The sequence below is a fragment of the Spodoptera frugiperda genome, chromosome 27 (assembly GCF_023101765.2).
Source record: "Spodoptera frugiperda isolate SF20-4 chromosome 27, AGI-APGP_CSIRO_Sfru_2.0, whole genome shotgun sequence".
NCBI classification, from domain to species: Eukaryota; Metazoa; Arthropoda; class Insecta; order Lepidoptera; family Noctuidae; genus Spodoptera; species Spodoptera frugiperda.
Window position 1 is genome coordinate 12,517,411 of NC_064238.1, and position 15,519 is coordinate 12,532,929.

Here is a 15,519-nt window from a genome sequence, read left to right on the forward strand (position 1 = left end):
TGAGTAATTTTTTAAAAGATCAGACATATGAAGTGTTTTTCAACTTCAAGTTATTTAATTCTTCTGATCCTTGAACAGAATAGTAAATAGCATGCGTTATTATTTCAAAACAAACAACGTCCTTTTTAAGAATAATATAGAGTAGTTAATGCCATTGATATACTAAAAATAAACAAGAGTTCAATCACTATAAAAATCATCGTATTATATGACCTGAATAAAACTATTATTCTTAGGTAAGAAAGAAATCAAAATAAACAACTGCATTCGAACTATAAACACATGCATATAGGACCTCAATCAATAGCATTCCAGTAATTATTTCAATCACTTCAAACCTATTATTTCCATCTTCAAATAGCCCTGAAATTTCCCCCAAAGTCGCCATTGTGTACTTTCAGAATTTGAATAAATTCCTTTGTTTCGAAGTTAGCAAGTAATTTCTGGGGACCATTAAATTAATCAAATGGTTTAAGGAACCATTCTTGCCTGCATTAAGGTCCATTTCCCCATACCGATTTTGATTTGAAACAGTAACCAGTGCCGTAACGTTTATTATCATTATTATTCTAATGAATGATAGTTACTTAAATACAGGCTGTTTGTCTGCCTAGATTGCTCTGTTAAATAAGGGCAATTGTACGTTGCGTCATTTGCCAAATACTACTTTGTACTTATTCACAAATTTCGCACTTATTAAATATTTTATAGTAGTAATTTATTAAGTATATTTTAGTAGAAGTTATTTGTGAAGGTATTTGTTACTACCGTACTTATTTATAGGATATCCATCCTTCAAAAATAATAGGAAATTACAAAAAATTAATTCCGCAGTTTTGAGTGAGTTTTTGCAATGCGGACCTTAGGACCACATAGAATAATGGTCCTTAAATACAAGCTGCTTATTTACCTAGATCACTTTATTAACTAAAGGTAAATGTCCACGTTGCGTCATTTCACGAATGCATGCATACTTCACACATAATAATAAGCGGCTTGCAAATGACGAATGCTAGCGTCTTGCTAAGAAACAATGAAAAATGTCCACGGAGTGGCAACGTTAATGACGCAACATGGACGGTAGGCCTTATTGTTCCTAAATGCGTTGTGGGCTAATCCAAAAATATGACCAGCCAAACTAGGATCTGGTTATGAAATGTATATAATAATATGAGTATATACTCTACCTATGTGGCTTGAACACGATCCTTAGAACGACTAAGCTATGGGACTCAGAACCGTAGGAGTGCCAACTGCTTCTGTAAATACCTAAATCCTTTTAAAACTAAATATTATTTTTCTTTTGCAGGTTAAAACTTCCCAAGAAGTATGTGTGGACGCTAAGAAGCCCTCGATGGGCTTCGCAGAGACCTGTGGAGCAGCTTTTGAGTATGGACCTAAAAGATTACGGCCGTGGGCCAATTTTGCTAGGTAAAATATTAACTTTTTTCTATAACCCTCGACATAGAAATTTGAACCTTATTGTTAACAAATAAATTTTTATTCATTTCAGAACGTTTGTGGACTATGCGATGACTTGCACATATCTAGCAGCGTTATGTGTCTACATCGTGTTCATAGCAGAAAATTTCAAAGAGGCAAGTTTTTCCAAAATAAACCTTTTCCTAAATATAACAAGGTGTATAATAATAAATTTGAGTGTTTACAAATACATAACTTTCTCAGCAATTATAAGAGGCGCTTGTTATGGCCAACCCTAACTTTCCCCTTCTGACTTTGATCTTAGTATTTTGGTATAAACAAACGTAAAATATTCTATAAGCAACAGAGCCTTGTATTAATTATAAAACTTTGCTAATACAGCTATAAAATTAATTAAATGAAAACCAAATTAATTAAGGTGAAATAAAATTAATTTTCTGACTACATAATTGCGAGAGCAATGTTTTGCCAACTTCAGTAGAGTTGTTATTTTAATTATTTGCTCCCATAATTTTCTTAGGCGCTTTTACTACTAAATTGCACTTTGTGACTTTTAATACGATAATAACAAAAATCATGTTTTACAAGGGTATTTATCAAAGATTTTAATATAATGAGGGAGTTTTGTAAATGAATACGCCCGCATGACAAATAATATTTGCGTAAGGAAATTAGACCAAAGTAATTCCGGAGTTTTAAGTGAGTTTCTGCAATGCGGGCCTCCGGACCACGTAGAACATCCATGATAAAATAACACAAGGGAACATTTGTTATTTGCCAAAGGGTTGCCAGTGCCAGGGCACAACTATTCTTAAACTCAAAGCACAATTTTAAACTTTAACGGACTGTAAGGGTTATACCAAAATTGACAAAATTCCTTACCCTGACCTAAACTCACAGATTGATCCCAAGCTTTATGTTCCGGAGTAAGTCTTATGATCCCAAAAACAAATTACAAACACAGCAAGTGCACTTATTTCCTAACATACATACACAATATGACTTTAGGACCTTTAAACCCGAAGTCTAACCATTGACATTTTACAAACACAGATTCAGATTCCGTTCGGGTTACCGGGCCTCCGGCTCGAAAACCAGGAGTAAGTAACGGGGTAATTTTTAGTAAGTATGAGTCTGACACTCTCTCTCACCTTTCCCAAGGCGGAAGAAGTGATAGAATGAAGTAACGCCTTCAAAAAAAAGGATTCAGATTCTGTGATACACTGAGGGACTGACTGAAGAATTCTGAAAAGCCTCAAAATCCAATCATGTTTGCACGACCTATCAGCAATACTTTACCCCACACACTCGACTAACGAGGCTGAATAGCTCATCATATCTCCTATTTCCAGGTCCTAGACGAATACATACCAGAATACAAGCTATCAGTGGAAGCATACTGTGCATTGACACTGGTGCCACTGGTACTCATCTGCCAGATCAGGAACCTGAAGTGGCTAGTACCATTCTCGGCGATTGCCAACGTGTTCCTGGTGATTTGTTTCGCCATCACCATGTATTATATCTTCAATGACTTGCCGAAGCCTGAGGGAAGAGTGGTGGTTGCTAGTGTCACGCAGTGGCCTTTGTTTATCAGGTAAGCTGAGGTTGAGGTTTATCAAGTATATTTTTATTAAGGAGAAAATTCTTGCAGTTCCTTCATTTGAGTCATACAAATCATATGTGTTAGACTATTTGTTAACTATGCAGTAATGTATAACATCAACTATGACTGTTTAAAAAAACTATGGTTTACACTAGAGTTTTGTCATGTATCTTGGGTATCACAAAAAATTACTCCGTGCGGAAATCGAACCCGAAAATTAATAAGATAAAACATTATTCATTACTTTTGTTTAATATCACAGTTTTTTTATTTAACATAACTATACCATCGTAATATTCCCAACATCAACATTCTGATTTAAACATAACAACTTTTAACTCTAGAATACAAATTACATCTTCAAAACAAAGCACAACACATTAAGGAATATTGCATTTAATACATTAAATGTAGTTTTAATTCAAGTCATGCACAAAACGTAATCACCGTAACCATTTAAAACTCTAAAACAATTTACGCTAACGATGGCCCTGATTCCAATACTAAAAACTATAATAATTCTTCTAAAGTCTCAAAACTTTTAATTACAAATGGCTGACTGCTGAAATACAGTTATTAAAAAGATTTACTTAATGGTACAAGTCTCAGAATTTTGTTTTGAAAGTTGAAAAACAAAAATCCGAAACAATTTCTCTAATCAATCTACTAATTGAGTCGTTTACACGCCTTTTGCACGTAAAAAGTTTAGGTAAAGGTACCATTTTTAATGTTTTATAACTACCATTAATAAATCTCCAATTAAACGCGAAAACAATGACAAAATATCTGAATATAACATATACAGACAAGCACCCAATTGAGAATAAAGAATCACTACACTCAATAAACTAAACTTTTGCTTCATCCAAAAATAAACCATATTATCATGAGACTACTACATAAATTGAAGTAGTAAAACAAGAATTACATTTCTAAACTTATAACTATCACCACAATGACCAAACTAAAACACAACAATAAAAACTATCTTCATCTCTTTCCAGCACAGTGATATTCGCAATGGAAGGTATCGGTGTGGTGATGCCAGTTGAGAACGAGATGGCGAAACCTCAACAGTTCCTCGGCTGTCCTGGAGTACTGAACGTGGCTATGTCTATTGTTATCTCTCTCTATGGCATCGTTGGGTTCTTCGGTTACATGAAGTATGGAGATGATGTCAGAGGAAGTGTGACCTTGAATCTGCCTCAGGATGAAGTGTAAGTAGCTGATTATCAACCTATATTGAACCATATGAGTGGGTGTTAAGTTAAACTTACAAAAAAAACGATTCAACGCCACGATTCATTGCAAATTTTGAACTAAAAAATGAAACTATTTATTTTTCTGTTAAGTGTAATAAAGTGGTCCATCACAAAAGTTTTCTAACTTGATATGGGTGCATATACTATCTACTACATCAATATCTAACTGATATTTTTCTTAATTCTTCTTTACAGTCTCGCTCAAAGTGCAAAGATCCTGATGGCGTTAGCAATCCTGTTTACCTACAGTCTTCAGTTCTACGTGCCAATGGAAATGATCTGGAGACAGCTAAATGAGAAGATCTCAGTGAGATACCACAACATCACACAAATCTCTATCAGGACCGCTGCTGTTGTTGGTTCAGGTAAGCATCTGTTCTTCGTACCAAAGGACCAAAGTTAACTTCAAAATAACCTCAGCAAATTTTAAAAGGAAGAATTTATTCTGCCACATGTATTTTCTCATCTCTGAATTTAATATTCATACAAAAACTATGTTGTTTTATTTTAAGTTGTAATACGTTGACACACGCAAAAATAAAAAATCACAAAACAAAGCTCTCCCCTGAGACAAGAAGAATAATTGGGGACTGAAAACTTTGAATGAATTGCTAATAATGTTTTGACAACTTTTTTAATGAGCACTTTAGATAGACACTCAGAATAATAAGTACAAATTATTTATTAATAGAATCTAATTACGAAGCTAAGTACTGAGTTATTCGCAACATCTTAAAACTGGGATTTGGTTTTTGAGCGCTCTTTGAGATTAATATTATTCTCTTTGTTTTCTCCACAGTTGCCCTCGCAGCGGCTTTCCCTGACCTGGAGCTGTTCATCAACTTGAGTGGAGCCATTTTCCTCTCAACCCTCGGTCTCCTCACACCAGCCGTCATCGACACTGTCCACAAATGGGACAGAGGTCTTGGACCCTTCAAATGGATTCTCTGGAAGAACTTGTTCATCGCTATGATTTCTCTCATCGCCCTCTTTGCTGGTTCTTACACGTCTATCAGGAGTATGGTTGACAAATTCTACAGTACTCCTGTTTTGGAGGCAGTAGCTAATGTAACAAGCATTACAATGAATGATACTATGACTGTGTGATTGATTAGAATAAGGTCTAATTCAGGTTACTTTACATAATTAGATTAAAAATCTTCAGGCAAGTTTTAAAGACAGTTGATTATGCTAAATAACTTAAAACTGCGTAGACTTTCATTGAATTGAATTGAGTCACTTCTATTAACTATCTGTCTTGGCTGTCAAGGGCGAATTAATGTGCCTTGAAATTAATGCTAAAGGTATCTAGATTTTTAATCATCTTTCGTATAAATGGAAACTCCGTCCATTTTTTCTTTTAACTCGCTGGTAACATTCCATTTATTGTAATTAGTTATTAAAGTTTTAGGGCTTGTATCTAAGATAGTCTCAAGGACTATAAACTCTTTAATTAGGTTGTGATTTTAAATTACAAAATGACCTAAGGTATCGATTCTGTCTGATTTTTTTATACTCATTCACTTGAATACATAATTTCTTCTTTACGTATTGTGTTGTCTATAAACACATCTGCAGATTTGTTATTATTACTATGTCTGACAATACAATTCTTTGCAGTTTCTGAACATAATGTAGGTCATACTTCTTCTTTAACAAATATTTTATCGATTACCTCAGATGAGCTCTCTGTTGGCAAAAAAGCTTGCCTATACACAAATTATGATTTTTTTATACACAACTAAGTATGACGTAATAAAATTAAGTGATATATAACATAGAAGGACGTGATAATTGTATGTTTGTGAAATTATATTAATTATATGTTTAAAGAAAAAAAACAAATAGGTTGTAAGTAGTATTATGTTAACGGACTTCTAGAAAATGGAGGTTTTTGTTACTCGATTAAAAATCAAACGAATTTTTGATATAAGTGAACTAATAATCTAGGTAAGATTACATCGTAATGTATACTAACTATTATGTTGTAAAAATATGATTGTACAAGTGTCCATACATAATTTAAAATTAGGTATTATTTGCCAATTTAAGTTTAGTTTTAAATTAAGTGACCTTTAGTAATTATAAGTATTTTCTTCTAATTTTAAGTTAGTATGTAATATTTAATCATTTTGAAAAGCAACTTGGGAGTATTCAATTTTAAACCCTACGCAACTATAAATAGGGATCGCTTTTATTTCACACGATTTTAGAATGCCTTTTAATTATAAGTTGATCAGGTAAACATGGTCTTACATTCATCTTTCATTAATGCATGCCGTGGCAGCCTTTAATTAACTAAATACAAAATGTATTTATGTAGTGCTATAACATGTATTTTCTGGTGTATGCTTACATTTGGTTGTCCTTAAATAAATAAATAAATAAATTTTTCTTTACACTTTTTATACAAGTAATGTCAAAATTGATGTGAATAACAAATCAAAAAGACACTCGTTGCTACAAACCCCGCGGGAACGGATAACATTTTTATATAAATAAAGATATAATATTTATATTTTTCTTTACCTTTTTATACTTTTTACTTGTCTACTTAATGATAGAACAACTTGGTATTCCTCTTTATAAACTTTACTTCTATATACATCACAGTTACCAGTAAGTAAAATAATAATAATACAATAGTTTTATTTACTTCTTTCTGTGCAATTAACTAAAAATCACAGGGACTCTTTATCATGATGAAGAGTTCCTCTGTGACTCGAAACTAGTAGAGCTTTTCTTCATAAATGTACGTGATTAAACCGTGATTTTTAGTTAATAATTATGTACGTCTCAAGATAGTTATTATTCTATGTATTTCAACTTATGTCTGTTTCAAATTGTGATAGATTTGTTCAATTTTGGATAATAATATCTACTTATAAGTGATATTCCAACATTATTGCTATTTTACGAAACAATACAAAATTATGTTTTTACGAGTAATAAAACAGTGACACAATCACTCCGTCTGCAAATACAATAAAATTAATGATTTTATTTTATAAGTTTCGTAAACGTGAAATCAATTTGGTATTAATTAAATTAATGAATATTACTAGAATTTAATTTGGCAATGAGATGATGATATGATTGTAATATTTTATGTTGAATATATTTTGTTGACATAATTAAAAAATTGTGAGGAAAATTATTACGATATTAATAAAAAAGTGATTATGACATTTAAAAATAAGTTTCAAGCCGTGGCAGATTATTTTGAGTACAATGTATGAAAGCATAATATTTTTTCAATATTTATAATTAAAACTATAAATAAAAGTGATTGTGAAAAAAAGGAAATGTGATATAATTAATTTTAACACTAGTTTTTAAGTAACACTAAACGTAAAATTAAATAAAAATGGAATTTGAACTTTTATTTTGTTTTTATTAGATACATTTTGCATTGTCCTATTTAAACTGAAAGAACCAAAGTTTACATTCAACTTTTATTAGGAAACAAAAACTGATTGCTTATTTCGTCACGTGGCGATAAGTGCTAAGAGGCTTCGGGTTCGATTCCCGAGTTGCAAAACAATGTTAATACGCATGGCGAGCGGACTATTAATAAACTAAATACAATCAAGACATTTTTGAAATGAAATATGTCTCACATCACAAAAGACACTGATACTCTTACACGTGTCATCTTAACTTGGTAACAAAATTGTTAACATATCACAGTAGAACTGCAGAACATTGCAATTTCCAGCTTCACCACATGTGATAGTGCGAGTTCGTCTCGCCCACAGTTTCTTGCGGTCCAGTAACGATCCTTAGATTGGATCAAAGTGGATTGTTCGTAACGAGGTAGGTCTCAGAACTAGTTCTCAAAACTTAAGTTGGATTCAATGTAACTTATGGATACTATTATGATATGTATGAATCCTCTTTTCTTACTAAAATAATAGGATGATATCACGTGTTTAAGGGTGCTTTTCCACCAGAGATGTACGACGCTACGTTGCTGTGGATGCATTTGGCTTCTACCAATCGTATTCATCTGGAGAGACTCATCATAGTCGGCAATACAGAATGCAAACAATCACGAGGCCGATCACCAACACGATGGACAGATCAGATCAAGGAATCTTCTACCACCGGATTCCACCAACTCGTTCACGATGCGATGGACAGAAACCGATGAAGACAAATAATTCGAAAATACTATGCTGAAAACCACATCAAAATCGGTTCAGCCAAACGCGAGATAATCGCGCACAAACCTACATACATACAGGTCAAACTGAAAACCTCCTTTCTTGAAGTCAGTTACAAAGGCTTAATTCCGACAATCACGCCACTACCAACCTTAAAACGCCATCTAACGCAAGTAATATCAAACGAAAAGTATAATCCTACATCAACAATCGTCTAGACGTCTTACATAACAAATAAAATTGTAGATAATACCGAATATGTAATAAGAGTATTAATGTAATACATTATGTAATATGGCGCAGATGCAGTATGTTGTAACTTACGAATTAAAGACAAATGTGTCGGATATGTACCATTAGTTGAATCACCGCTGCAGAAAGTTTGGTCTTAATTACAGTTTAAGTGTGGGACAGCCAGTCTTCGGCACGAATGGGCCAGCTTGACTGGAGTGATATCACGGCCTTACAGAAAACCGACGTGAAACAATTATGCCCATTCCCAATCCTCGATTTACCAACAACCTTTAAATTCCTGACCCCCAAAAGGTCGCCAAAGCACTTGTAACGCCTTTAGTGTTTCTCAAAAAGTTAGGTGTGAAATGTATAGGTATACCGTTCATTAGGTAAATTCGTATTCATATTATAACACAAACTGCAGTTCTAGTCTTTATTCTGTTATTGTGAACTTTGTACTTTAAAAAACCCACAAATGAAAGAATTTTCTAATAAATTCTTGTCAGTCAGCCAGACTCTAAAAACCCGATACAAAATTGGATTTTTGACGTTAGAATTTACGACATTAAAACAGATGCTAAATAAAGTGCAATTATCATGAACTTTGCTCTTTAAAAACCCAAAATATGGGTTTTTGAGACCAAAAACCCGGATAAAACTACTACGGGTTCTACTAGTACACTAGTACTCATATTGATGTAATGACATTGGAAACGTTTTTGCTTTTTCAACTTCTAGAACTTAACACTAAAATATTTAAGTGTAACTTAACTAAACTAGTTTCAAGGCTCTCAAAGCGCTTAATGGTTGACAGCCATATTATTAAATATACTTATTTTAATGAAGAGAACTGAAGTATGAGGAGATATTCTATAAAGTAGTTACCTGACTTTGGGACAGAACTACATCAGTCCAATCTTCAAAAAATAAATCAGCAACGCATTCACATTTACAACCATTCACATGAGACAGTTTACCACAGCCAAAACTATGACAACACCATAACACTGCCATAAAATAAACCATTACCAACAGACTCCGTTGTTACTCGTATCCCAACCGCAATGGTTGCCAAATGTAACAGAAATCACAGGTCATTGACCGGAGTTTCTGCGGCCCATTGCAACACTATGTTACTTGTGTCTAAATTATTATGTTCTCTCGAAGGTTCCATTTACTTGCCGCTTTGCATATTCAACTCGAAGGCCGCTTTGCATTTGTTCCAATAATTGCTCTTTGCACTTGTTGATATTGTAATTTGTTGTTGCCAAAATAATAATTACAAGTACGGTGAAACGGTGTGAAAAGAATTCAAAGTGTGAATAGAGACAAGAATGGTGAATAGATGTTAGAACATTTTCCCAAACTTTATTCGCCCTACTTCGGTATCTATTCATCCCTTGAATTGTTCACCCCGTTTTACGTTTAAGTTTTACAGTAGTTAGGTTTAAACACTATGTATTGTGGTAGTTGAATATTAAGAATCGAATCGTGATACAAAAAAGACACATTGATTACAAACAGCCTTAGACCTTTTGTCATACACTTAGAATGTTTCTAGACTTAAAGCTACAACTAAAATTTCAAAAACTTCAATTACTATATTATGTACTTATATACTTGATTACTCCACTTCGGGTTTATGAAAATAGTAGTAAAAATAAGGGCATTATGTAACTCATTCGAGAAAAACACACGACGATATATCACTTGTACTAAAGACATACCGTATATAATCTTGTCTAATTAAACGATGGCTAAATAAAGAAATCTTTCCTTTCTTTCTTTCTTTCTTTTTCGTTCGTAAATCACCCTTTCATGTCTTGATTACAATGAGTAACCAGATCACATTACAACAACAGCCTATAAGTAGCTACTGCTGACCAAAAGCCTCTTGTCACACGGATAAGGTTTGAGCATTCATCACCGCGCTTGCTCAATGTGGTTGGCGATTCAAACGAATAATTAAATTATAAGTCCAGGTTTCCTCGCGATGTTTTCCTTCACCATTTGTCAGTGGTGTCTAAATGATCTTAGAAAGTACATATAACTCAGAAAAATTTACATTGGCAGGGAGGTTTCGAACCCGTAACCGCATAAGAAACCCACGATCTTAAACCTCCGGGTCACCGCGACATTAAACATGAGTAACAAGATAAATGTTACATATGCTAACTATACATAGGTATGTATTACAATAATGGTTTCAAACAAAACAATTACATACATTACTCTCAATTAAATAATTGCAAGTAAATGTTACAATTCGTTTAACAGTTTTGTATTTATTGTTAAAATCGACTGAGAAACAATTTTGTAATGTAGTACTTTGTTCTTTATTACAACGTTTATGCGTAAGTTCAAACATGTATTGTTTTCGCTTAGTTTATTATTCCTACCTAAATCCAGACGACCCAACAAAGGTCGCTAAGAATCATTAGTTTCTGAATACAAAGCTGCTTTCTATCAATAGCTGCGAACTGTCTAGCGGGTTATCGGGGCTCCGGCTCGAAAAGCAGGAGTAGGAATGTGGTAGTATTTAGTCAGTAAGAGACTGACTCTCCTTCTCACCTTGCCCAAATCGGGAGAAATGATTGGATGATCCCCCCCCCCCCCTCAAATAAAGCTGCTTTCTACCGGCTGATTTGAAAATGATTGAAGTAATACCTATGTTCAGCAGTGAACGTTTGGTGTCTGGTATAATGATGGTGAGGTGATGAATTAGCATAATTTAGCACTAATATCCAGTGAACTAAAAAATGCTAACTAATACCACATCATGAATTGTAATTATGAAGCAGATTATTGTAATCACTTCCTACTTTCAAATCGGTTAAGCTTATTCTAAGTTAATTTCACTGCATGGTTGGCGCGATGGCTGGGCAACTGGCTGCCGTGCAACGTTTAGGGTGTTCGATTCCCGGACGGGGCCACTCTTTATGTGATCCACAAGTGTATCTGGTCTGGGTGTCATGTGTATGTGACATTGTATATTTGTATACGTACCCACGACACAGGAGAAAACCTAGTGTGGGCAACGTTGAAACAAAAACAATGTAGTGGAATATATTGGTCACCACTTAAACCCTTCCAGCAAGTGTTGTAAGAGCAGACTAAGGAACTACACATTTGATAAAGATGGAACAACAGCGGTGGACGCGAACCCCTTCTCCCCACCAACTTGGAAGTCATTGGAGAATACACTATGTCTAACATTGGAGGCCTTGTAGCTAATAACGATGAAGAAATATAAAACTTGTAAAATACGGAAGATAAATAAATCACTCATAGTGACTTCTCCTTTGCCCTGACAGAGATGCGTGATACATTAATCAATAACATTAAATGTATGTAGCATATGCTATTTAAATGTAAACAATACCTAAAGCATATATAAATAAATTCTTCTATGGTATCTTTCTATAAATAAACAATAATTTACTTTTCCAGTAACATTCATTCCTGCAGATTGATATTTCAAAACAACGGTTCACAATAACAGGTTGATGTAATAATAGATTGTAGTAAATTATTTGCCATACATTCCTATGTAGGTATCTATACATAATTATAATTAAATTCAACACGTAAAATTGTAGTCCAACATCCATGAGACATTTTACTTGCGTATGTTAACTACTATACTCACTCCCTATTACATGGGACTTATAACACAAATAGTGAAAAGTGGGTGTATATTGTATAGCGGCATTGCGTGTCGTAATATGCACCTCTTCCTACCTCTTCGAGGATAAAAGGCGTGATGTTAAACTACAATACCAACGTCATATCGCCATTGACGTGGCGGCTGGAGGTTTAAGACGCCTGCTTCTCAAACATAAAGGCGGGGTTTCAAAACCTACCAACGGCAACGGCAAAAGACCAATGTGACTCTTTCCTAGTTATATATAAGTACCTACTTTCTAAGATTATTTAGACACCACTGACAAATGGTGAATGAAAACATCGTTAGAAAAACTGGACTTGCAATATCTAATTATAAGTTTGAAATCGTCAACCTGCATTGAACAAGCGTGGTGATTAATACTCAAACATTCTCCGAGAGCCTTTAGTCAGCAGTGGCCACTTATAGACTGTTGATATTGATATTGACCTTTCGAATTAAATATTCACGCCTTATTCTTATTGTTATGTATTTGTGTTTTTTCGACCGTTGTCATAATAATAATATCCAATAAGTGATCATTTCCTTTGACATTTTTCCTAGAAATAATATTGTTTCGATCCTTTATCAAACATCAGGCAGAAAATTGGATAAAGGTAGGCGAAACATATTTAAGATCGGTCCTATTTTCCTTTTAGGGGAAATAATCTAAGAGTTGAACCAATTTTTGCATAATGCTACTCTAACATAGACACCGTTATATGAAAAATGTAAGGAACAAAGAGAATTTTGTATATCAGATCGCAAAACCTTTGAACTAAAAAGCAACCTAAGGTCTATAGGCTCGCATCGTACGGATTGCTCGCATCGTACGGATTTCACGCATTACACGCATCGTACGTCGTAGATTTTCTTGTATAGAAACTCATACAACTGCGTCCACTGATCCGCATCGTACGGACCGCATCATCAGCAATGTGAAACGTACTGGTGACGACATACGGAATGCGTACGATGCGTGCGTTGCGTACGATGCGGGCCTGTGGACGCTTACCTTAAAAATACATTATATGAATACTGGAAATGACAATCTTGATGTTCTATTGTTTCCAATGCTAGTATTCTCCGGTGATACAAAGCACTGAAGTAAATTATCTTAGTGTATGGGCGACTAGCATACATTTACAAGGCTGCTGCCGGCCATCTGTTGAAGGCCAAACATTGAAAGGTGCTACTAATTACAATACAATATCGCTATAACAATACATATCGAATATATTATTATGTATATAAAATTATTGATTAACTACGATTTATTGGTAAACACGAACGTTCATCTGTATTGAAACTGAAATAAATCCTTTTGTTAAGCTGTTATATTCTGTTTTATTCATCAAGAAATGATAGAGAGAATGAATTGCTAAGCCTATCTTCCTAATCCACGATTTCCCAACAAACCTTAAATTCCTAACCCCCAAAAGGCCGACAACGCACTTCTAACGCCTCTGGTGTAAATGGGTGACGACAATAGCTTACCATCAGGTGTTCCTGAAATCAAAAATACCTACCGATTAGCCCAAACAGCAATCTATGTACCCCAGTTTTAGTGATGCACATTGTATACAATGACTCATGAAATAATGATAGTCTCACAGTTTTTTTTTTTGTGTCAATGCTAAAACAATTACTTTGAAGATATAATCACGGACCGTTAAGATACAATTGTTAACGCATTAGCTAAACAACGTGTTACATAATTTCATGAATGTTTTAAAATTGCTATTATGTATTAATTTTGCATGGAGATTAAGAACTTGCACATTAAAAAGGAATTCTACTAAGTTGTGTTTGAATGCATTTTAGATATGGGAAAATAATGTAAGAATGACGTGTTATTGTTGGTACATTTTTTATAACGGAATACGACATGAGCCATGATACTATTCCGTATTCCGATTTCATCTTCATCAATACCGTATATTGTCTTCGTCACGCCTTTTATCCACGAAGGGGTAGGTAGAGGTGCACATACATGCCACTGTACTATGCTGAAAACGGCATCAAAATCGGTTCAACCAAACGCGAGATAATCTCCTTTTTAGGGCGGTTAAAAATCACACTTAATTCAATAATGAACATTATCACAAAATTACCAGAATGTTATCTGTGGCAACAGTGATCCCGTTTTCCCGTATTGAACGGGTGATATTTCCTTATGACTACCTCATAGTATCTCTTACTATGGCGTACTACGTCACGAGTGGACCTATGCGTGTATGCGTCACTAAGATATAAACACGCATTTATCCCGCTACGTCGGTAAATACGGCGCGCAATTCCTGCTACATGACGTTCACTTATGGCTAAAGTTTTTATGCCAGGAACAAACATAGGACTATAACATATTATGTCGGGAACTGCATTCACTTTACCAGTTTCAGTGATAAAGTAGCATTTTATTGCAACCCTTCAACCATTTTATTTTGTCAACAAATCTGTACTAAGACCTTCCAAATCCCTTATGCTCTAATTTCGAACACCCAAAAGGTAGGTAACACACTTGTAACTCCACTGGTCTTGCGGGTGCCCATGAACGGTGCCAGGCGATATTCTCTTGTCGCCATATTATAAGATAAAGCTTTTATGATTTATTATTATTTGATTATCAATTGTTTTTGAAATGTAATTCATTAACAAATGTGAATTGAAACTTATGAGGAACTTATAAATATATGTTTAAACTATTTGTAGTTTATTTGACCAATTTGTCAATACAGAAGTATATAATCTTATTAAGGAAATAAATAAAGCAATTACTCTGCTAAAGTATTTACGTCAAATTGTTTCTTTCCGTATGATCGTGGGAATGGTGTGGATTAATATTCAAATCTTGGAATGTAGTACATACAATACACACATACAAACATTCATTAGAATAATGTATTTTGTTGTAAATATTACTTCTCTGCTTTTTGTATAATCGTATAATTTTTATCTTATGTTATAATCGTTAAATATGTTTGATAACATAGCATGAATTGTTTAAGGTTGAGATAAAATAGTTTTAAAATTGACGTAATTAAATGCAATTTAAATAATAAAGTTGAAAATATACGTAATGTTGGTTGAATCTCAGAAGTAATCAGTAAAAGAAAAACATAAACGAAATCTACCTTCATTCAT

At 33.9% G+C, this 15,519-nt stretch overlaps 1 protein-coding gene across 1 annotated transcript in view; it reads left to right on the forward strand.

Annotated features, from left to right (window-relative positions):
* The window catches only part of LOC118263719 (proton-coupled amino acid transporter-like protein pathetic), a 56,012-nt gene extending 49,409 nt beyond the window's left edge, over window positions 1-6,603 (forward strand). The window contains exons 5-10 of the mRNA XM_035575873.2: window positions 1,310-1,431; window positions 1,514-1,598; window positions 2,796-3,040; window positions 4,054-4,266; window positions 4,507-4,676; window positions 5,111-6,603. Coding sequence (XP_035431766.1) covers window positions 1,310-1,431; window positions 1,514-1,598; window positions 2,796-3,040; window positions 4,054-4,266; window positions 4,507-4,676; window positions 5,111-5,418 — 1,143 coding nt within the window. The 3' untranslated portion in view covers window positions 5,419-6,603. The remainder of the gene's footprint in view (window positions 1-1,309; window positions 1,432-1,513; window positions 1,599-2,795; window positions 3,041-4,053; window positions 4,267-4,506; window positions 4,677-5,110) is intronic.
* The last annotated feature ends 8,916 nt before the right edge of the window (window positions 6,604-15,519 follow it).